Source organism: Anopheles stephensi, chromosome 2 (genome assembly GCF_013141755.1).
Source record: "Anopheles stephensi strain Indian chromosome 2, UCI_ANSTEP_V1.0, whole genome shotgun sequence".
Taxonomy (NCBI): Eukaryota; Metazoa; Arthropoda; class Insecta; order Diptera; family Culicidae; genus Anopheles; species Anopheles stephensi.
In genome coordinates this window covers 41327143-41352667 of record NC_050202.1, presented here as the reverse complement: position 1 = coordinate 41352667, position 25525 = coordinate 41327143, and the positions used below count along the sequence as shown (strand labels likewise).

At 43.2% G+C, this 25525-nt stretch overlaps 1 protein-coding gene across 2 annotated transcripts in view; it reads left to right on the top strand.

The window, feature by feature from the left end:
* Positions 1–25525, top strand: part of LOC118506330 — a 164766-nt gene that overhangs the window by 21749 nt on the left and 117492 nt on the right. For both annotated transcript variants that reach the window (XM_036043300.1, XM_036043301.1), the window contains 4 exons: positions 166–280; positions 366–1190; positions 1299–1527; positions 2662–2802. In XM_036043300.1, the coding sequence (XP_035899193.1) occupies positions 166–280; positions 366–1190; positions 1299–1527; positions 2662–2802 (1310 nt within the window). The remainder of the gene's footprint in view (positions 1–165; positions 281–365; positions 1191–1298; positions 1528–2661; positions 2803–25525) is intronic.

The window sequence follows — 25525 nt, the reverse complement described above, 5'->3', positions numbered from 1 at the left end:
TCGAGCTTCTGCTTCTGTCACTCTATATATTGGTAGCTTGTTGTATCCTCACAGTAGGTGGAGCAAATTGTTCCTAATTTCAGTACGGTGTTGCTGCCTTTTTGCACAAGATTTCCGGTGGATAATAGGGGTTTATTTGCTTTGTTTTTGTTATCTACCACACAGAAACCTTCGCTGTGCACCAGGACTGCGTGGAGCTGGTAAACATTGGGATCCCGATGCTTCCAGTTTGGAGTCGGAGATCGAACAATTGCCCGATAGTGATGAAACCTACGCTCAGGTTAGTGTACAGAATCAGTAAAAGTTTTGAAGAATTTGAATAAACATGCATTGATTTACTACTGTCAATTGTTTTTCTTGATCAGGGTAAAGATACTGATCCCACACGCAAGCGGAAAGTGAAGAAGAAAGTAGTGAGGAAGAGCAAAGCAAAGTCGGCAGCAGTGCAGGCAAAGACGGAAAAGGCTGATAAGGATAAGGAAAAGGTGTCCGAAAAGACGGAAAAACCACCCAAGCCACCAGTGAAGAAGATTAAGAAAGAGCTGAAAGCTTTGATGACGGACAACGAGCGGCAAGACGATGGGACAGTCAGCTCATCCTCAACCGGCTCGGAAAAAGCCGGAAGCGCCAAAGCTAAGCCAGAAGAAGGAGTCAAGAAGCGGAAACGCGAACCAAAATGCGAAAAGACGGATACCGGCGGTGATTACAAGGATTATATTGGTAAGAAGCGTATGGCAAGTCTCAACGCAACTGCAATGCTAGCCGCCACCTACGAAGTGCAGCGAGTGCTTTACCGCAACACCGACTCTAGTGACTCAGAATGTTCCGCCGAAAAGGTACCGAAAACGAAAAAAGGTGCCAAAGATGCAAAGGAACAAAAAGAAACTGCGTCCAAGGAGTCTACAGCATCGGCGAACAAAAGTGATGGAAAGGAGAAGAAGGATACGACTGGTGAGAATGAGCTACGCGATTCGCATGCTGCTGGAACGCCCTTGGACAACAAACATCCTAGTCTGTCTACATCGGCAGAGTCCACTAGCTCCAATCAACCGGCAGCGTTAATTGCGCCCGGAAGTATCACAGTAGCGCAGCACGAAACGTTGACCAAAAAGAAGAAAATGGTCATCAAGACGGAACCTATGCGCGATCGTAAGGACGATCCAATGGAAGTGAAGCGTGAAATAGAGGAGGTAAGGACTGTTTGATGAATGCAATTTTAAAAGCTTCACGCTCTGCATGTCATGCCTCATAACACGTTTCGTTTGCTATGTCTTCACTTCCCTGTTTTTTTTTTACAGCCGCGCCCTGTGTCGAGCAATTTAGTTATCGCGCAGGACACGGAAGTCACGATTACCGGTGTGTACGTGAATTCTACGCTGGGAGCTAACCAGGAGGCGTACTGCAAAATGCAGTACCGCGTGCAGCAAAGTGTTACCGAGGAACGATTGGTTCGGCCGGGAGAGGCACCACCCAAATCGTACACTCCACTGTCTGCACTGTCTAGTATGCGACCACCGAATGATCAGAGTAAGTAGCAAGAAATAATGTGGATGAGATACAAAGGGAAAACGAGCATATTGGTGGTACACGAATGTACACGCGCGAACACCTTTTGTGCTTCATTGTAGTAGGAAATTCATCTGCATTTAATGATTGCAAAATTATCAACTAATTTCCTAGAATATTCAACAGGCAAAAGCGCTCGAACCTGTGATGCATTTAAAAATGTCAAACCGCCGTGTTTTTTTATTTCGTTAGCTAAATAAATACAATTTTATGTATAAAAGAGCAGTCCTACATTTCGTCAGGTTTTCATTTGCTTATATGGCACACTCTGGATCTGTGGTGGTATATATGAATAGGCTAGAATCATGCATAGACAAATAATTAATGACAGTAAAAACCCATCAACCACATAAACGGCTTGCAGCAACAGGGCCTCTTTGTTCGGTAGGTGGTCGGTTTATTTAGGCCTATGAAAAATTAATTGCAAACTACCAGTTGGTCGTTGCAGCAGAGCATGGGTAGTTCTGGCTGTCTTGAGAGGTGCGTCAGTATTTGTTGGCGAATAAATTGCTTTCATTATGTCAGCAGGCCAGTATGTTAGAAAGAATGCAGTTTTCTGAAGGTAGTTAGAATCGTTGTATTCTATTCTCCGATTGTAGAGTGTAACTGTAAGTGTATCTGGATCCATTTTATATGTGGTTTTAATGAACGTCTGTACGAACCAACATACGCCAGTTACGCTACAGCTCAACTTACCGTTAGGGATTCTTTAACAGCTAAATCAAACCGAAGGTGTCCTTTGGAGAGCCTCGCGTTCATAAAAAGGTGTGGCAAACTTTTTAATTTCTATAGTGGAATAGTTATGGAATGCAGTTCTCAACAGTATGTCACGAAAAAATGTCAACCGATCATTTATGAAAAAACAGTATTTTACCTTGGCCCATTATTTGGCTTCCGTTTTCCAATAGATTTCCGTGTGAAAAAATTACGTTCAACCGAAACAGAAGGCCCCATTGCCCTTTGTATCTTTTGTATAATTGGTTACACATTTGCGAAAAAACACGCCATCCGCAGTACAATGTGACACAGATGAAGTGGGATGATAATTAATCAATTATATGATTCTGTTTCCATGTATCGCTAACAAATTAACAGCTCTATCAACGCCACCCCTGTTCGTGCCGCCGGCTCAATGCGACTCCCCGCTAGGACCACCGAGAGCATTTTATCCGCCGCCCACATCATCATCCGGCAGTTCCAGCGCCTTCTGTGCTCCGATGCCCCACGACAGTCCAGGTGAGTGGCAGTAGAAGTAATAATTGATGTGACAGTAATTCTGTGGCAATGATATTTTGTTTAAGGATTATAATACGATTCGAATGTCCCCGGAATAGTTATCAGGAACACTTCAATATTGCTAGAAATTTTAAATGAATGGATTACAATTTCTTGCACACGCTTTGAAAATGGCAGCTTTCCGGGCGCAATTAGTGCGTTTGATTATTGTTACAGAGCTGCCCAAAACCGGTGGTTTTGCCTTCATTTGCATTTGTTTGCCCGTCAAGTGACGCAATAATAGCATGTTTATTTATTATTCAGGAAAACTTTTGCCAACTTTCGGCCACCACCACCAACAGCACGGCCCGCTAACGTGAGCATAATGAACCGGTTCTCGTTTTGCGTCGCGTTTCGATTAATAGTATTTCATCCATTATCGTTAATTATAATGCTGCATATTTTCCACCCCTGCCTTCTGGCGCTCGAATGTCAAAAACTCACGATTGCCTTGTCATGGTTGTATGATTCGTTCCATTTATCACGTGCCGCTGACCATGTGCCAGCCCACGCCAGGCGTCTAGTGTTACGGAAAGCATTGTACAGGTTTTTTCCCCCTCGTAAGGACAAACGATACACCGGGGAAGCATCCAAACCAGATCCCGTTGCGTCTTTCTTCTTCTGCGCGCACTAGAAACTCGAAAAATCATCATATTCCGGCAGCAATTAAGTATAATGGATAGGACAAACGTTCTGCAGTTTATTATGCTCGACCGTGGCGTGCTTGTTGGACGGACGTCGATCGGTTGGATGGATCGAAACGATAGAGAGAGAGAGAGAGAGAGAGAGAGAGAGAGAGAGAGAGAGAGAGAGAGAGAGAGAGAGAGAGAGAGAGAGAGAGAGAGAGAAAGCACGTGCATGTGTAGGGTGAGACATGGTTGTTTTTCCCATCGGACCAGTCCTCGGCCATCGTAAATACGCGTCGCTGGTGGGAATATTTCGAAAAAGCAAATGACATTTCGACTGAGCTGATTGACGAGAGAGTGGGATGGTGGCGAGTGTTGTTTTGCAAAAATTAATTTCATGATAATCAAGCTTGTGCGACGTTCCGGTACGAGGCGCTATTTCGCTTCACTAGCTTTCGCCTGCGATAGGGATAATGATGTTGAAGGTATCTGTTACAAAAGGTTAATGATTTAATTGTGTTTTACAGCTTCCGCAACATGGAAGAAAGCTGGATAATGTTTCTCATCCGTGACTTTCCTTTTTTACATCATGTGCGCTAGTTTCATGATATTATTAGGAAGTAAACTTATGGTCATTACTGCACAAGTGAAAGAAGAAATCAAGATCTTTTCGTATGACTAGATCCAACAAGTACTATTATAAATTTATAGATAGTGCCAATTGTCTCAATAATCGTTGACTTTCTTTTCAATGCTTAGAACACACTTCAGCTCCCTGAAGGTATTCGTAGACAATTCTTTAATCTGATTTTGTCACGTTGATCCAATCCAAAACAAAGCTATTCTACTCATCGTTATAAGCTTATGCAACCAATGGCATGTGAACCAGCAGCGGAAATCCGTTTTGCAATCGGACGTAGCGACTGATACCTAAACTAATCCACGACCAGGTTGTATGTGGCGAAAGATGTTTGCATGCGTGAAATCATTTTCACCGGGCATGACATCGTTTTGTAAATATATGTGTGGCCGCAAAACAGAAAAAAAATACTGGAAACTGGAGAATGGTGTGTATAAAAATAAGTTGCATCATTTAATCATCCCAACGCGATCAGAATGAATCACTTGACCACCGGAAATGAAAAGGCTCTGGATGAAGAACTCGACGGTTCTCAGCCACTCGATGGCAAGCTTGCTGCGGAAATCGGAGACTGTGTGGCTGCGTTAGGTTCAATTTGACTTTCATTCTCTTCGTTTTTACGCCTTTTTTGTTGCACTCAAATCCTTGCGGTGATCCACTTTTCTTGGGAAGAAAATAACGAAACCGGATGAAAAGAAGCAAACAGCAAGAAAAATGATGTCGGTTTGGCTGTCGGTGGTGCTGACCAAACTAACGGCCGGATGTACACAATAAAACTGCGATCGACACGGAAAACTCGCCGTTTCCTCTAGCCGAGTCGTTGCGAGGTTGATGAAGAGCACGGCAAACGGTTAAGCTTCTGGGGCGGGTTTAATGGTGAGCTTCAGGACAATCAGCTTCCTTCGGAACGGAACATGGAACAAACGAATGGATAAACCTACCGATACAAACAAAACGAACGGTCAAGGCGCAGTGTCGCTATGCAATGTTCAGAATCTTGTGCAAAAAAAGTGCAAAATACAGAAGCGACAGGACATAAAACAGTGCAACATAAAAAAAATCCTGACCACTCTCAGGGATCAGAATGGCTATACGTAAGAAAGCGTAAGCTTTTCAGCGGTCATCCTTTTGCTTCGAATCGATGTAATTGACGGTGTGGGTGTCTGTGTTCGCCGAATGGTTCCGCTTCTCTTTTGTACCAATAAAAGGATATCAGCATACTCACACAACAACGAACACGCACAATGGATCGTCAATCGGTGCTTGTGTATTCAGTTTTGCCTGTCTATCGACGAACGTTTGACGTCGATTGTTTATGCGTCGAGGAATGCCGGAACTCAGGGTCGGAAACGAAATTAGTCATAGTAATGATTTGTACAATCAATGGTGGAATTTTGCACCTTTTTTGCCTTTCTTTGCACAATGGAGTTTTCCTGGAGCTAATATGCGATTCCGGGATGGCAAAATGGTAGCGCCCATCCAAAGTATTCCTCGATCAAAAATGCCCTGTTTCGATTTAATATAAAATCAGGGCACCAAGACATAATTTTCCAAGATCTTTTCAACTTGTTTAGCCATTAAAAAGAAAAAAAAGAACTGAATCACATAACTCAAAGTTGACTGTTTATTTGTCATTTTATGCGTGTTCGGAAAAATATGGGTAACGCAACATAAAAGGATCAAAACCTTTGACTGATTTGAGGAAACATTTTTCATTCTTTACAAATTTTTAGTTAACATCGTTTAGTTTTTTTAGTTAACAACAATTTAGCGATATTTTGAAAAACACTCGCACCTCTAATTGAAGTAAATAAATTGCCTTAATTCCTTTCCGATACTATCCTTCGCACAACCGTACCATATCGTGGAACGCGTTCATTTTGAGATTTTCCTTTTGCATACCTCGCCGCGGTAAACTAGGAATAAACGAACTACACGAAAGCATTCAAAATCGATGATGAAATGGTGTTGATATTTCAATTTACGCGTCACGACAACGACGGCGACGGTGGTATCCACTACCGTTCGAATGATGATGATTCATTCGCTCGATCCGGATCCGGTAGATAAAACCTTCCTCCTGCTGCTAGCATACTAAGGTATGTTTGGTTGGCGTTGTTGGCTGACTGACACTCTCGCGGCCCATCCATCAATTCAATAAGCAGTCGCACACACACACACACACATACACAGGGAGGGGATACGAACGTAGCACACAAAATGGTGGATAGTGGAGGATCGGTAATGAATGGAGTGGAGGCGCCATCGTTGTGGCATGGATGTAGATTTTCGATGGTTTTTTGCTTGGATAGTGTCAATATGGTTGAAGGTGACGCCAAAATGAAGCTGGCTTATGACCTTCTGTTTGATGCACACGAATACCAAACATTTGATATTATCGGCAGCAATACGTTGTAGGTGCATTTTGGGTGAAATAGAATTCAGAAATGCTGGTTGCATTTTATAAAGTGTACTAATGAGAATTTTACCTCCTTAGTTTATTAGACGTAGTTTATTTAGTAACTTATAGTTGGCGACTAACTGAAAAAGAACGAAGAACGAAGAACGAACGAGATCGCGAATTTCGGTAGTACGTGTCGGTTATTTTGTATTCATAAAATATTGGAATATTTTTTCTTGTCAAAGAGATTTATAAGTACCTGTCTGTGAGTTCACAACATCGTTAATAAATATTACAAGTTAAGTGGAAGGAAATTCTGCATGATAAGAGGTGGTCGTCAGAAGGCCGAACAACTATGAAGGCAATTGACGCTTGATTTTTGCTCACTTTATATTTTGCGGTGTTCGATAATAGTAAAGTGTAGTCCTGGAATACGTATGCAGGACAAGACTGACTATTCAGGTACGAATATGAACCGGTCATGGAAAGCCAGAAATGGCAGGCCAAGTCCTTTCGCGGTTGTTGAGCCAAATTATTTTTTTAACTTGAATGTCTTTTGTCTAAGGCTTTGATGAACAATTGTTAACAAATTCTACCAAGTTAGTCTTTTTGGAGCGGTTCGGGTTAATACATTGATGATCAAGAGCTAGTTCCCATACTCATAGACTCAAAACCCCTGGTATTTTTTTAATCATTAAGGACGGCCTGGCCGTAAACCCTGGGTCACATTGCAATATAATTCAAAACAAAGCCTTTTATAAACCCAGGAACATCTCAGATAGCTTCCAAAGATTTAGACAGCTTTTTAACTGCTCAATATCACATTCGGTGTGATTTCATGAAAATAAATTGAAAATGTATCAGGTAATAACGTAAAAACGCCCTCAAACAACACACGACTCATGTTTTCCGGCGCGAACAAACGGAACCATTCCGATGTGCTAGATATAATTAGCGAATAAACATACGGTTCTAGGAATGGCAAACTCCTTCGCTAGTGTTGCTGTTGGTCGTGATTATATCGAGGTGTTATAAATTTTATGACCACCATTTACGACATTTCTCGGAGTTTACACCTTATTTAGTTTCCGACTTTGGTAGAAGTTTCGCTATAGTTTCGCAACGCTTCCCGATGGGTGGAAGGAGTGTTCTAAGTATGATTGGCCACGTGATAACCACACTCTACACAGCACTATGTTGTACGGTTCGAAAGAGGTTTTGTGTTTTGCCTCGCTCAAAGGTAAATCAAACGATACAAAAAGTTTATGAGTGGTTCGGATCGGTATCGCCTTATCTATTGTTGGCGGTTGTAAAATCATAAAATGTGTTAAAATCGTCTGTGAGAGGATTGGTTTAAATTTTTATGGGCATGGGCTTTGTGTTGATTTTGGGTAGAAGTTGGTCATGGGAAGTAGATTTTTTGGGATTTATTTTGTGGTGTACAAACATGACGTGTGAGAAGCATATCTAAGCTGGAAGATTAAATTAAGCTTAGTGCAGGAGGAGATAACATTCTAGTTTCATGTTTACGCCTATATAATTATGACTATATTTATATGTGCTCTTCAAGTAACGCCTAAAGTCAATAGTTATTTTTTCCTCAAGCTACAGTTCCTCAAAACAATCTACCTATTTGTATGGCACAGTTTTGCTCTCAACCAGACTGCAGATGTACTTTAACACGGTGGAAGCCTCAGAAATCCTTTACTTACTTGTTCCGTGATAATCTGATTCCTTAACCTCGTTGTGGCTAGAATCTACGCAAAATCCAAGCGTTCCAAGAATTGTCTACCATCCTCGTGGCAGCTTTCATAGGGCACGATAAGAGTAACAAAAAACCGCCGCCTATCAAGTTCAAAGTAGATCAGCGAGTAAATTCTGGGAATAGCTGCGAACGTGCACCACAAGTTTGGTAAACAAACGAATGCTCCCTGCTTCGATATTTTGGAGTTTCAAGGTGTGTTGGAAAATAAATATAAACATGTTTGCACCAAATTTGCCCTTTTTTGTTGGGCTGTAAATAAGAGCGTAAACATCCTAATGCTGCATAAGGGAAAACAATGTTTCCTACTCCAGAACTGTCGATGATGTGTGAGCGGGCTTGAGAACGTTTTGTTATTGCGGGGCCTATTTAATATTCATATAAAATCGTTAAGGTTTATACTCACTCAAAGCCAAAGCTTCTATTAAATAAACACGTCAAAAATTACACAGAACAAAACAACGACGATAAAACAATCCACTTATTCTATCGAAATTCAAATAAAAATTTTGGCAATGTAAAATAATAGATAACTTAAAATGGTGTATAATTTGATGTGTATTTTCATATATTGTTATTAAACGATAAAATCTCATGTGGGGCTGCGGACTTGGGCGATTTATACTTATTTACTAAACCCACATCACACAGAGTGTACTCTAATCGCACCAAACATTTTGAGGATATTTAAAGGATAGTTTTGGCAAATTAATGCCTTTTATTTTGAAATAGTGTTGTACTTTACATTGCAGATGACTTCCGTTCGATATACTGCTAGAGGATCAAGTTGACCTCTTTATTGATAAAGTATTTGTAACAAGACCTAGTTATGTAGCGCGTTTTCAATTTTGTAGTACTAGCAATGCCGGAACTTCGCAAAGGTAGAATCAGTCCTTCCCAAACGTTCCATGGTAAGCTTCTCCTTATTGAGCATGAAGCATTGAAAATTTCGTTAGTGCTGTTGCAAGTCTATCAAATTATTGATATTATGCTGTATGAAAGATAATATACTATCAGCGCAACACGCCAGGCGGAAAATATCTCCCAATGACCTCTGCATTCCACACCAAATCATTACTAAACTGGGGCATCTAAATGACAAATGGGGTTATAGATTTTATATTTCGCGGCAAATTTTAGCTCTACGACACTATTGGCGTGTGCATTTTCTAGGTCTTGATGATCACGATTGTGAACACATACGCCAAAACCATTCGTCGTATCTATCCATGTACCTTCACCTGAACGCGTATGCGGAAGCATACGAAAACGGGCTTTGGGGCGAATTGAAATATCAAATGGCCATCAGGTGAACCGGGAGGTTGGAAGATTGTGTATTTATCGTCCCTTCTATCTAACACACAGAGAGAGAAACACAGAGAGAGAGAGAGAGAGAGAGACGAGAGAGTCACACAGTGCACAGTGATTAAATGAAAAAGAAACATTCCACAAAACCATTTAACGTGCGGTTGGTGGAAATGTCGAACCTTCCAAGCCCGGTAAGCCGTCGGTGCCGACTGTGGCAGTGTTTGGGCCATAGCTTGGTCTGGAGCTATGGAACGTGCGATGAGTTAGTTGACGCTATTGCCGTTCGTTTTCTACCATCCATCTGGCACAAGTGTAGTGTCTCTCCCGTGTCGCGGTGCTCCATACAAAGCCGGACTTTCCCGACAGATTGGTCATGTGCGTTGCTTTCGGTGCAATATCCACATTATGCACACATTCACTCGATGTTTTATGAAGCCGTAATGCTACGATGTAGTTTCTCTTTTCCAGTCCAGCCAACATTCGACGTCAACTGAAATGTGATAGTTTCGGGATCATGTTTTCCCTGCCGAATGGTTTCGGTAGCATCGTTGGAACACTGGCGAATCACGGAGCCATGTTAACGTTTTCGCTGCATTTCCTGACTATGACATATATACTGAGAATGTGATTTGTAACTATTTTAGAAGATAAGAAACTTGGATTTTGGCAGTATATAGTCTACATTTCGAAAGATCTCAAAGTTTAATACAAAAGAGGTTCAATGGTTTGTTGTTAATTATTACATAAGGAAACTGATTTTCTGCTATATCATTTATCATTGCAACGGATTAAGCAAACTATGAATATCTCATCCGCACCCTCCATCGGTTAAGCTGTTGTTGTAAAAACAGGCGTTCGATGGTGCCGTTACCAGTGCCAAATTAATCGAAATGCATATTCATTGATTGTCATTGTTGCATAAATGCATCAAAGTACCGTTTATTGCACCGTCGCTTGGCGTAAGTGCAACAATGTGAAGGGAGTTCAGATGTGCAACCAAACCAAACCAAAAAAAAACCATCATCGTAAAAACTCTTCTGCAACACCTTCTCTCACGCCACGGTGCTGACAATTATTGTCCGCTGCAATCGTCTGTTGAGTTGAGCATACACCAATTCTTCCCGTGCAGCTTTTACTGAACATGTGTCCGATAATCCCTTTCCCGCTCCGGACAGGATATAGCGATTTCGAAACATTGTGCATTTAACAGTGTGAAGCCTCGTTCGGCGCTGCCGCTACTGCCGCTGGATTGACGTTTCGTCGTCGCATGTTGTGTGCGCAGACGACTCAGACGACAGTCCGACGACGAGGTCAAAGCAAGGCAATCGCTTGCCGCTGAACGGAACTGGGCTGTGCTGGCACCGTCAATATTGATACATTATTCAATAATGAATGGCATATTTATGAAATTGGCAACCGCAGTGCATTATTCGCAAAGCGAACTCCACTGTCGCAGGCGGTCGTACCGGTGTGCGTGAAATTGGTGTGAAACAAATAGCATGTTATACCGTGCGCGCGCGTCATACGGAATGATAACATTTTTATTGCAATATGTTTTCACATCCGTTTCGTTTTTGGTCAGACATACGACCAAAAAAAAACTGTAATATCGTGGTGAAAGGAGAAACCGGCCTGGCTGGAATCATACGCGAAAATAAGAAAGTCAAACAAAAAGCAACGCAATCGTAATGAATGTGAAAAGGCTGTTTTTGCAGTAGAACATATTTACACTTTACACCTTGAAAGGTATGATATGTTGTTGGACACATTATTTAGCTGGACCGCGTCAAAAAGGCGTACATAAAAAAGGTTTTTAAATTATTTAAAGGCGTGTGTAATTAGTTTTATGTCAACTTCAAGAAAGATAGAACTTAAAGAATAAAACCGTTTTTTGTATCCTCCATCGTGTCCTTCACCAAAACAGGATGAAAGTAAGCCCGTTCTGTTTACCAGCCCCCTGCCTGTATATTGCTTACATATGAAACTGACCATAGACTTAATCATCGTCACGTTTGTGGTCAATATTCATTCCGGGGTTCGGCTCCGGCTTTTGCTGGCTGACCGAGTGGAACGTGCGGTTAGTTACCGCCCACAGGACCTTCCCACTGTCCACCCCAAATCCGCCATCGATATGCTTCTGTTTACGGCCCCAGCACTATTACACTCCGAGCAGAGCAAAATGACCATCGACCGACCGGCCGGGATGCTGGCAGGCGCGTTTCATTTTCTCTTTGTCGGAAGGTTACAATTTCCCACGCACACACACACATACATACACGCAACATCAGAGCGAAAAAAGGAATAACTACACACAAACAACAACACGAGATAGGGGAGAAAACATCCTTTGCCAGGCTCATCGGGTTGGTGTGCATTGCCGGGGAAAAACCGGGTTTTTTGGCATTGGTTTATTTAATGGAGTATAAAATTGCCCGGAATTTCGGGAATAAAAAGCTCGAGCACACCAGGGCCTCTTGCGCACCAGGCCTGGTTGCGCGAGTTATGTCGGTATGGTGTGCTGTGATCCTTGGCTGAGGGCAGGCACGGACATTAATTGACACATTTGTAATGGGAGGTTGGTATTGCGGTGTACCGGTGGTGCCTGTGTTGTGTTGCTCTGCTTCATATCCCGCTTCGTATCCCGGCTGCAATTTTTATTTATTATTCATTTTACAAACATCATCGCACGATGAAAAGTAATGAACCACAAATGCAATAATTTTTAAGAACCATATGTCGGAATCGGGTAGTACGATGTTGGACACCGGAATCCTCGCTGGAGGGTTATCAGAAAGAGGATAATGCCGGTTGAAACAACAGTTTTTTCTTCGTGGAGTATGCTGCCGCTGTTATCAATAATGATCAGGTAATTATAAAGATATTTCATGAATTTCGCTCTGAACTCGCTCCGGTGAGTTTTTAGTAACCGTTGATTGTTAGTAATGGTTTGATAATTATGCGTCGGATGTGTAAGTTGCTGACTTTATGAATACATTATATCGTTGAAGGTGAATGATCATGGTCATTACTACCACTTCATGATCTGAACATTAAACTGAACTTGTTTGAACTTACTTACTTATTCGGCGCTGCAGCCACACTGCGGGCTTGCCTTTGTTGCAGAAGTCCTCAGAATGGTTCATCTGCCAATCGTTTATACAGGCCTTTCCGGAGAACGTATCTACGTCATCGCTCCATCTCAATTTGATCCAAGATAAACTGGTGCGATCCACTTCACATGAACAGTGCACCGGTGCCTGATGAATCTATTTCGTTTGAGAATAGTAAGGCTTGTCGTTGCTTTTCCACTTCTCTTGCTTCTTCCAAAGAACATGTGTTCGAGACGTATGCTCGTCTATACTATTGCTGATGCTGACCTCTGCCCAAGTTATGAATTTTGATCGGTATGTCTCTCATAAGTATTTGTTAGCAGGATGGCTGGTGTTAGCACCATCATAATGATTTTCGTTGCCTTTGCCTCCAATTCAAGGTTTTGTGACGTTAGCTACATTTTTTATTAAGCATGTGCTGCATAGTAGACACTCCAAAGTATGATGTCCACGTTATCATCGGATTTATCCACAGAACATGACCCCCGAAACATTCTTTTTCGAGGCTCGAAAGGACCGCGCTAGCTCTAGGTTGAAGAGAATATAGGGATGCCCATCTCCTGGTAACATGAAGATAGGGTATTGTCATTTATAAAATTTTGCTGAGCTTATCTGAGACTTCTTAATATCTTTACAAATTAAAGATAAAGTCGTATAGTTTTACACTGACTATGTTTATGATGCTTTAAAACCATAAGACGATGGAAGGAAGCTATCTACTGCTCTGCTAACTTCAAAATTTGTTCAAGTCAACAAAATCTCATGTTGGGAGTGGTCCTTTGGTCGGAGCGACAACGGTGCCGATTTTCACACGGCAAAACCGGGGCTTATACCCCATCCAAACCACCCATCTCCGTTCGCAGGACTTGACTATCCATCTACGGGTACAAACAAGTCACAGAATGCCAGAAATGACAGGCCGAGAGCTTCCGAGTTTGTTATTGCCAAAGAAGAAAAACAAATCTGATCAGATCAGTTTATTAGGAAACCTGTCTGATAGTTTGCATATGTTCTTGCAAAATTCAGTGAATCTTTAAATACTTTTTGTCTACTCTTCCCTTCATAACTGGAAAGCCACAAATTTCTAGTCATTTGTTTGTTCTTGTGTATGTTATACTTATTCTAAATTTTAAATTAATTTTACGTTTTTCTTGTCTTGTTTCAGGTGAGTTTTACCGGCTTCAACCTCTATACTGTGTGACATCCTCTGGGCAAATTGGTTCGTAACGATGGGCATTTATTTTCCTAGCATACCCCAAATTTATATCGATTTTAGCCAAATGCTTTACACCCATTTACTGCGGTAAAGCGATAGTTAACGTTTCCCTCTCGTAGCCAGTAAATGTGATTGAAAAATTCGTCCCCTTGCAGCCGTGTCCCAATGCGGAGCAGCCAAGAACGATGGGAAGGCTTTCGGTTTGGGTATCCCGCAAGGCATTAATCGTGCCACTAAATTGACCATGACATTCTACTCTTCCCCTCCTGCTGCTAAACATACGCACGCAGCCACCAGCTGCATGTATTTATGTGCGCCCACCCATCAACCGACGAGGGCAACCTGTACCGCTCGTATTTAATTCCACCTTTCATTCCTTTCTTCGCATCCCCCTCCCCCTCCTCCCACGACGCGCTTAGCTTATACCCCCTTGTTGTGGTACTTCTGCGGTGCGCTTGTGGCAAAAGCGCGACGATGACGGTGATCATGACTATCATACCACAAATGCGACTCATTACGATGTTTATGCACTGAATTGCGCTTGTATCTTCGCGCCTGCAGTACTGTGCGTGGTCTCCGGTAAATGTGGTGAGCAGTAGCAGACAACAGGAGCGCAGCCAGCAGCTTCTTCATTGATTGTGTTTTTCACACTGGCAGCGTGTATGTGCGTCTGCAAGGTTGGGGTATCTGTGTGCGTTCGTATGCAACGGAATGTACGCTACATAACTGCGGGCAAACACGCACTAATGTATCGGAATAGCTCGCGCGAATATGCCGAAATGATCGCGTGTAGGGTTTTTCGAGTTTAATTATGCGTGTTATCGGTGTGTTATCTTCAACGACCACTGCTATCATGGGCCCTGCGCAAATGAAGCGTTCTTTCTGTTGCTTCCGTCTGGTTTCGTCGTGTTTTAGCGAAAGAAATCGCTTTAAATGCTTCGTTTATTCTCTTCAACGCAACGAGAGGAACGTTTGCTTGAGCGCACACCACAAGGGCAATGTTGCTGACGCTACAACATAAAATCGTAAATCTTCTGCCAATTAATTTCTGGCTCATTTCCGCCCTCGAGAGCTCCCTCTCTTTCTGTGTGTCTCAGCGTCGTATGCGGCAACTTTTAGGGACGTTCCGCGTCATGTCAAGCGCGCTAGTTCTCCATCACCGTTAATGAGTGTGATGGTTATTTACGTTTCATCATGGGCTGATCATCGGAGTTTCGCAAATAATGGAGACATTTGGTGCAGGTCTTGCAGCTCCATCTGCTTGCGCTACCAGCTGATTAGTGGTGTAAATAAACCGCTTACATGATTCAACAACCACGATGACGATCGTGGTTAGACTTGTGGTGTATCCCATGAGCTATATTTGCCTTAGTCAGAATTTGTTTAACTATAGCCGGTGGGGTGGTCCGGTAGGCGAATCGACAGCGGCGCTGGTCTTCATGCAGCAGGACCGGGGTCGAAATCTCATTCGGACCGTCTCCCCGTACGCAGGGCTGACTACCTTGCTACGGGTAAAATCCAGTCACAGAAAGCCAGAAATGGCAGGCCGAGACCTTTCGAGGTTGTAGTGCCACCGAAGAAGAAGATATTGAATACTCAGCCCTCTATGAAGTTAGACTGCTTGAATGTTTACAACACTGTTAACAATATTTTGAATACGTTATACTTAACTTTGGTTCTTTTAATGGTTGAGCTGGGAAAGCTGATAATCGCTTACACAAATGGATCGCTCTCAAATCCTATTTGTCCTGTTTCCTCGGTATGCTGGATTTGACAACCCACTCAGCTAAGGTTAATTTAAGTCAAGGAAGCTCTTCATGTTGTAAAATAATCTTTGGTTTGAGCAGACATGCTTGCCTGTCCTGCTTAGTTTCATTTAATTTCTTCTTCTTGTCTTTTGCATTTCAACCTCGAGAGGGTTGGGCCTGCCATTTCTGGCTTTCCGTGACTTGATTGACTTGACTCGTAGAGTAGAATCGTTAAGTCCTGCGTACGGGAAGACGGTCTGGATGAGAGTTAAACCCCGGTCCTGCCTATTTATCATTTGGCGTAAATGTTTTCTCCTACATTACTTATCATTGTTTTATACCAGCACCCCAAACGTGTAGTTCTTGTCGAGGCTAAAGGTAATACTCATTTAGTTTCATTTCAAACAATGGCCCTTTTATGAAAGTTCTTGTTCTCGCTAGATGTGTTTGCTAAAATATGTTTATGATGCATACTAATCCGTGGTGTCTAATCACAGTTTGATGAATTCGTTGAACGATAAAAACAAATATCTGACACGCTGCAGTTGCAAATATGTAACGGCAACGTCAACACGTACTCCTCCATTTGATCGTTATCTTATTGCGTGTTTTACATTCGAAAAAGTGTGTAAATCTCATTTTGATGGCCATACAACCGATCATCGTTTGCATCACGTTAGATGATAATTTCGTAGTGTGCCTCTACGGGCCCCTGGTGAAGTGTTTCATAAATTTTCGAGCAATGAAGCATCGGTATAATTAATGTGAGGAAAAGGTAAATGTTAATAATAGGGGAAAGAAACCGTGTCTCTGTGGCGGCCAAACGAACCGTTCTGGGCTGAAGTGTGCACATTAAAATGCATAATTGTAACAGGTTCTTAATTAAAACAAATGCTTGTCACTTTGGCACCTTACACGGAAACTGTTCTGGGCCACAATGGAGCAGCAAGAAAAGGTGTGTTTCTTTCCCCTTTTCCGCAGGGCCGTTGGTGCCTCTTTTGCCAAACGGACCGTGTTTAAAAATGCACCGTCACTTTATGCGCCTTCCTCACGCGCGCCGTCACTGTTGTGTGTGCGAAGTGCGGCCGGAAAACATCCCCTGATGGTAATGATTGACGGTGCGTTGCGGGACCGGAAAAGAGTTGAAGGCAGGGGGTCGGCAGAAAAATTATATAAACAAAAAGTAAGGCAGGTTGCAGGTAAACGGCTTCATGCATCTGGAAACCCTTTTGCAGAAGGGTAAGAGTAGAACCGTTTTACTGGTAGAACCACCCCATCCGCACCGGTTGGCATGTTTGACGAACCGTGAAACATTCGGCATTTGACTGTGGTTGGCCTTCCCTGGGTTGAATTCTTCTGCCTGGTTCTTTACTTTCGAGCGAAATCAACGTTCCTTAAAAGTAGATCCGTATGAGATGAGGTTTTGGTGTACCGGGAGCTTACTTTCACAATTGTTCCTGCAAGCTGCAACTGCACTGATCATCTCCCTCACACACACATACATACTTACTCACGCGATTCACCATACGCTGGAAGGAAAAATGCACTGGTGTACGATAAAGCTTCTACTTACTGTCTCATTAATAGCAATTAAACAAGGGAGTGTAGCTAAGAAGTACGAAGCTACGTGATGGTATACGAGTGTTCACCATTAGAGAACTGAAACGCATTGCTGTGAAAATTGGGACGGAAAGTGCATCATCACAACCGACCCGCGAGGCGGAATCGTAGTTCGCTCGAGAAGCAGAACTGCGATCAGAACACGGGATGGGAAACAACAAACAAAGAAGAAAAGGAATGGAAAGTAGTCGCTGCTGCTTTGCTTTGCTCGGTGGTAATTATGCAAAGTCGATTTGAAACCAGCTCGGAAACTTGTGGGTCCGTGACGGAAAATCAAAGCCAAACAAGGAACTGTGTGCCAAACAAAAGAAGTGAAAACTTGCGCGAGCATAACGCAATCATCGTTGAATTGGAAGTGGACGCCTGTTCTTCAGTTGGTACGAAAAAAGGGTCCAAAAATGAATCGCAGAATGTCATTCCTGTTTCGCTTGTTCAAGAATACCACAAATTGTCCTTTTCCGGACAGTGGCGAGAAACAGATTTTACAGTCAGATGGAAAAAGGATTGAGTCAGTTTTTGTATGACACGTGTTGTGGCCAGTTTTTCTTTGGAAGTTGCTCCAATGCAATATAGTTCACCGTTGTCTGTTTCTTGTTCGTAAGTGACTGAAAGTGACTGGACAATTCTTCCAGTTGTGAACTGAGAAATAATTGCGTAATTAAGTAAAATAAATAATGAGTATTTTGCATCACAGAGATTGCAATTTATGGTCTAATTTACATTTACAATAAGTTGTACCATGAACACATTGGCGAGTCAGAATTCAACACGTAGTCCTAAGTGAAGCACCGAAGTGCGTAAAATAATTGAAATACCTTTGTGTTGTGTGATCCCTGAATCCTGATTCCGGACGTCCAAGCGAGATGACCAGGATATCCTTTCAATCAAACATAAGCTTCCACGACCGACGCTGGAAGCTCTCTCGAAAGCTACTGAAACCCGACCGATGACGGTAATAAAAGCGTGTATGACTGTTTCGTACGGTATCGCTGTAGCATACGCTGCAAAAGCAAACAGCGAGAATAGGCCTACGTTCCCGTGCGGTAGCCATGTCGGATAGTCGGATTTGAAGTCAATTCGTCTGATGGGGGAGAGAGATCAACAGTACCGTTTGCCTGAGCGTTTGGGTGGACGCAGGTCTGCAGGATAGATGATGATAGGCTTGTGCATTCCCTTCCAACGAACGGCAAGTTGCGACGACCATATTCCGTAGTGGAACCCGCCGGCAGAGTCAACGATGAGACGGATTATGATGATTTCTAGGGTGGAACGAAGAAACACTTGATGCTTGGTGTGCAGTGTACGTGCGCCCGTGTACAAAACGCTGGGAGGCTCGGTACAAACTCTTTCCGACACGTTGATGAATGCCGATTACTTGGTCGGTGGGCTTTTTATTTTATCCGTTACGCATGGAACTGTAGCGAGTTGGTGCGGTAATGGTCCCGCTGCTCAACCCCAGGAGTTGGTCCAGGAGACTCTTAACTTTTTTTATCGTCCATCTTCTCAACCTGGACCACCTTTCGGCGGGTCTCACATGTTAAAAGCTAAAATAAGGCATTACGTTTCAACGCTTCAAACCGAAATCTCTATCCACGTGCGCCGAATGCAGCACAAGTTGGGTGGTTACAGTGGGCTGGGCTTGGGTCGTTCCTACGGAAAACGGAAGAAGAAATACCTACCTACCTACCTAATTCGAGGAAAACGATCAGGAAAATTGTGAAAATATAGCCATGAACAGCAAGGTGTTCTCGCTGCCGTCCATAGGCCCACCCCACACCCAAGACAACGTCTATTTGGTGAAAATATGATAACGAGAAAAGTGTTGACAGGGAAAAACCAAAGTGTACGCATACATACATATGTGTGCACTCTTATGCTGCGCTACACGGCAAGCAGACCATTTCGGCAGGGGCCAAGGCAAAAGTTCGCTAGATGCCTAGAGTCTAGCCGTGTACAGAATTTTCTTTTCGGTCCTTCGGCTGTTGTTTCGACGGTGGCAACGAGGAAAAGTTTTACGACTTTTAGTGAGCATTGGATGTCCCAACCCTTGTCGTTACTGAGCGATGTGGACGCAGACCTCGACAGTGGAGGCCCAACAGAAGCATGACGAGCGATATAACTGTTCTTCACCCGAAATTGTGTAGAAGTGGCAGTGGCGACCTCGGGCCCGGGATCCGAGAACGTCGCGAAAGGGGTCGCATGACAAGTAGGTGGTGAGCATACATAAAACTTTGAGCACCGTAAAGCATTCACAGCATTCTGCGGCCGGGCGATATCGAATGGGGCTAAACTCTTAACCGGCACGGACGACGAACGACGCCGCCCGTGATTCAATAGTGGAGGGAAACGCAAGGCTTAGTGTTCGACGGTTCTTGAAGCGTAAACGGTACGCTCTTGAAATTATATTATTACTGTGTGCTTTATTGGATGAATATAATAACCGTAATGATAAGTACTGTGAATGTGGGGTATGGGGATTCGCATGTGGTAGAAGCACTTGTTTACGAACGATGAAGGCAGAGAGAGAGAGAGAGCCTATTACCTACCAGAACAAATGGTGTACTGTCTATAACGATCTTCCGAGGCTTTCCATGCAGTTGTGTCCATTTTCTTTGCACGTAACTGATTGTTCTTGGCCGTAAATAAATTAAGCTTAGCACAGAAAGATATGTCACAAGCTTTTACATTGCAGATGAGTACTGGAGGACTTATATAGACATGGTAATTAATTTAATTACATTTGTATATAGACATTTCATCGCATTAGCCTTCCGTTTGTGAATCTACTTCAAAATTAATTTTGCACTGAAAACATATCCCGAAGAGATTAATCCTGCTTGAAGGCAGCCAAATTAGGATTAACCGCTTAACGTACATTCCGCGAAAACCATCCCAACATTAACGATTGCGTGTTGAATTCGAACGTTTCGGTATTGGTTTCTGCATCGGCCACGATGAAATCTCGAAACCATCCAAGGTCCAGGGCCGATTCAGAACCTTAAACTGAACGATAATTTCATCGGATCAAATTAATCTCGGGCGGAGACGGGCTTAGCCGGAAAAACATCTCCACCTTTTCCACGGCAAATCGTACAGCGAACTTCGTGTGCTTCGTCTGCCCCTTAGCGTGCTCTATTTGTCTACGTCTTTCGGTGTCTATCGGTGGATCCCTGTAGCCACGACTGCCGATGCTCCTCGGCGTAATCGAGCCAAAAGCAATCAACAGTAAAGAATGAATCTTTGCGAAGAGGCATTCTAAAGGAAAACCCACGACGGCGGCGGGGTCGGGAACGCTCGCAGTCCGTACCATTCGAGATTGACTCGATTTCCCACGATGCCGTGATTAGATTGAAGAATAGGTCCGGTTATGCTTTGCCTCGGCGGCTCATTGTTGTTGGTGGTTCTCGCGTTTTGTGTTTTGCGGTAATGATTTTCTTATTTCCTTTGCTGTAAGATGCGGTTGTTGCTGCTGTTGTTGATTTTCTTTTTAATTTCAAACCTTACCGCGTCACCCCATCCAGAACATCCCGCAGCTATTCATCCCTTTCCCGCTCGCTGTTGTTGTACGGAATCGCTCACTTTCTTAGCTCGGTTGTTTGAGGCCATCTGGTGCCATCTGCTCCTCCGACTCCGACGACAAAGTCGGTGACCGAACTGGCATTAACCGAATTAAGTTAGCCTCCCTGATGCCTCCAATCCAACGGGTGGGTGATTGCCGCCCGATAAACGACGGGTTTCGACGGGTGAAGCGCACGGGGGCGATAGTAGAATCCGTATGGAGAGGGGGAGAGAAAAAGCAGCAGAAGTTCATCGGACCCACCGCGTTGGGGTGGGGCACATTGCTGTAATGGCGTGAGAATTTAGCACTTCTATGACTGCCAGTACCTCCAGTGTGATATGCTGTGACTTTCGGGCAGAAAAAAATGTTGGCGGTTCCTGAATTTGGTTCCAGTCCGTCGAACAACAAAACGGCTCGACCAGAGGATGTATTTGTTGTTCTCTTTTCCTCTTCTATTTTGGTTCGGTGGGCATAGGTGGGCGACCAACGTTATGCGTATGGTCGTAGCCCTGCTCGTGAAAATACTTTGATCTTGAGCCGTTCTGGCGTATCGGCCGGGTTCGTTTAACCGTGTGCCGGAAAAGTGACACCTATATTTCGTCTGCAACGGGATAAGCTGTTAACAAGTTGGTCCAGTGAGGGAGTCGGGTTGCGCGGAACAGGGGTGTTTTCAGTCCGTTTAGAGCTGTTTGTGATTGAATTTCCTAGCAGCACGTAAATTTGTTGTGTTATTCAATCAGCTACATCAAGCCTTTCATATGATACCGAGTCAACGGATGCTCCGCGATCATTTATCGTTAAATTAGAAGGTTTGTTTATAGGCCATTTACTCCGTGTCTTTTTGTGTGTTACAAAGCGTTAATCAACAGATATTTTTAATAACCTGCTTATATATAAGGGGTGTTCCAGTTGTGAAAAGGGTAAAATATAAACTTTAATGACTTCAAAACAATCGGTTGATATGTCAAAAGGTTAGTTGGTTGTATAGTGCATACATACTTTGAGTCATGAGTCATGAAGCGGCCCAGTTCCGGTCTTCACACGACAGAACCCGGGTTCGAATTCCATCTAGACCGTTCCCGTAAGCCAGAAATGGCTGGCAAGAGTCGTAGGACCAAGAAGAACAAAAAGAGCCTTAAGACTTCATTTGTCTCTTTTATATGTCAAAAGCAGTATATGCAGGGCACACTTCACAGATGGTTTGACAATCACGACACCTTTTAACACGAGAATCCAGTCCATTTCAAATGCAGAACTTATCAGCGTTGATGTTGATGATGGTATCTGTGATGACTTTGGCAGAACATTAGACATGTTAGGCATGTTAAGCCAAAGACTTGAGGAGGTTTTAATTGGTAGGAATCCGGCAGAATCCAATGGATGATTCCTTGGGTATCTATGCAGATCTCCTCCTCGCAAAGAAGCCGGTAGAAGAGAAAGGAGAGCTAGCAATATTTTAGCTTCATAACGTCAATAGACGTCTCTAGTTTTCTATAGATCGCCGCTTCATGCATTCAGAATCCCAACTAGATTAGAGCTGTATTGTTAAAATTGGTATGTCATCTGGTGAGCTTGACTTACAGAACCTGCTTTTAATACATAAGTTGATTGTTTTAACGCACCATCTGTTGTCATTGCCTTAAGGGTCGACAATTACAAAAAAAAACCTGTAGCAGTCGCTCAGGTTGACTGTCAATTACCATTTCGCGATATCAAAAAATTAGCCAATCTCGCTTTATTTGTATGTATAATTGTGTTTACAAAAACGAGAAATCCCAATGAATTATTCCATTCCACTAAAAAGTGTTGATATAGCTGAACATTATGTATGTGCCCGTCATCAGATTCAAAATTCAGAATCTATTTCCTTGTCTATTCTTCCTGTGCAGTGCTGTGTTGATTTTTGGAGCGATTTTTGCTTGCGTATGCGTGTGATTGAGTTTTTGTTTTCTTCTTTTGCTGCAAGATTAGCTACGGGTTTACACTTTTCCCCTATCTACTCGCTTGACGCAGCATCAGCTTCACACGTTACGCACCGTCACCCTTGAGGCGGCAGGCATGATGATGATGATGATGAGGTTCGGGATGGCAGGATGTCGGCAAACCGCAGCGAGGTTGATTGATTGATGTGAATGTAATTTGAAGGATTGATTCTGTTGTGCGATGCTGTGTTTTTTTTTGTTGTGTTCGATTTTAGTTTGCTCTCGGTAGTTCCGTTTTGCTCTCGATGTTTGACGCCTTCGTGTTTGCAAATCGTTGCGTTTCGGTATTTTTATCTTGTTTGCGGAAAATACGGAAGGCACGAGCGTGTTGTGCGCGCGCGCGCCCTCCGGTTTGTGTTTTAGTTTGGTAAATCTCGTGTTTTCATTATGTGATTTTGGTGTTTTTGTTTTTTTCTGCGTCTAAACGCATGCTGGTCGACACTGCTGTTCCGGCAGCTGACTCCGGCACAATTTAATGCTAATGTCTTCTGAAGTTGTTTTTTTTCATCGATCGATTTGCGATGTTCAACTTTGGTCGAGAGTAAGGCTACTTAACAGTTTGAATGTTGAAAGTGTCAGTAACTGTCACGTGGAATTTTTCTGGACTGGAACAGAGGTACAAGGTTGGGTTAAGACAAGAAGCTATAATTAATTACTGGACGTTCTGTACCAAAATCAGCCCTTACCGAAACTAATAGGACACTGCGCGAAATTATGTCTTATACAGTGCCTTAATCCGGGATTTACTAGTAATCAGTCAAAATACGTTCACAACAAGTTCAAAAGATACTTCATATCGTTCAATTGTGCAGATTATCATATTTCCATAGATCGATCAGTTCTGAAAATCAATCAAAGGATGATAATTGGATTCCTCTCGAACCAATTAAAAATGATGACGTGAAATAAATGGCGATGTATCGTGCAGGCAAATTAATCTGTTCAAAATCACTTAATGTAATTAAGACCGATGGCTGGATGGATGTTGAACCGATGGCTGGATGTTGAGCGCCTGAACTGGTTGTTTTTATTACATTTCCTGGACGAAGCGAGGAGGATTGTTCATACTGCTGGGTGCGTACGTTACCGTATTTTCACACGTCATTCACTTTATGGGCGGTAAAATGTGTTTCATACGCAAATGGTCACGTGCGACGATTTACAAAGTCGATGCTCTGTTCCACTGTAGAATCGCTCGAGTAACAGTTGCATTGTTTTTGGTTTATATTAAGTCTAAGTAATCGGTTAGAGTTACTACGGGGGAGGTTTCAATAACAATGAAGCGCCAAAAAGATTTTATGTAGAATATAGGACCTTCATGTGCACGATCGCATTGTGTAACTAATCTAATGATTCTACTGATAAACCAATATTTGGATATATCTCAAGTAAACATATAAAAAAATCAATTTAATTGAACCTCGTAGCTAAAATGCGCCATGCTAGTTTTGCGTAGATCGCAATAAAGATTGAGATTGAAACGTAATTGTATTTTTTGTTTTCTGTAGATTTTGTAGCCAATTCTCCCTTGGCAATAGAACAAGGAAACGTTGGAAGCGTAAATCCCACAATACGACTAACCACAACCAGTGACCACAGGATTGTAAAGCTGAGCAAACGTGGCCGGGGCAAAATTCTATTCGCCCCATCCTATTCTAGCGCGATCGTGTGGGCAACAGAGCAGAGCAGTAAGAGTTTGCATTCCACTTCTAGTCGGTTCCGTCAATGGCACCGCACAATATTCACTTCCAGTTCCGACCCATATGGCTAGGTTTACGAACAGATGGAAGAGATGGAAGGCTTGGTTGGCACTGTCGCGATGTGCGGTGATGTATGTATGCAGAAGCAGCGATAGCGTTGCGTGGGTCTCCTCCACCTATGCTGCCCACTACGACGACAGGCCGCTCGTCGACTCGGATTCGTAGCATCCGTGCGAAACGGGCGCGTTTATGTCTGTCCGTATAGGTTGCGCTTGTCATCGGTCAATTCCTTGCGCACGGTCGGTTGATGGTGCTAGATAGGTTGCCACGCTATGTGTGTGTGTGTCGTTGGGTGCTGCTAAACGGTAGCGTGCACGGCCGGCCGGTAGTTAGAGCATAGAGCGTTAGTCGTTGAAATGCGTGTACGTTCTTTTGCGTACGCATTGCGATGCTCACGAACTCCCGCAAACCGGTCAGGGCCATCAACGTGCCGTCGGCCCGTCGTTGTCGTCAATTGTCGCCGGCGGTTGTGCCAGTTAATTAAATTATTGGCATTGAAATTAATTCCCGACGATCGCGTTTTGCTATACGAGCAGATGGCAACGGAGTTGGGGTTAGTTTGGGGAGCGATAGAGGTGGTGTTGATGGTTTGTTGCCGCGGCACTAGCCGAATAGTTGCGATTACATGGTGCTACGATTATTTTACCACTAAAACGAACGAGCGGTACCGATTTCCTGCCAATGTCAGCGTTGCTCCGTGACAAAGGAACGATTTTCGGGCCAGCGATTCAGAATTGTTGTTCTCGGTTGAGTGCGATCTAGTGCGAAGGATATAGTGGTTTACCGATTGGACAGGTATCTGGGAAATTGAACTAAAATTCTACTAGAATTGTATTGACAAGAATATAGCATTATATGGTGTGCGGAAAAACCTTTATGTTTAGTAAAATAAGCCTTGAATTAGATCGATAATTTCAATTCTGTTGATACTTTATTTCATTTCAATATTTTG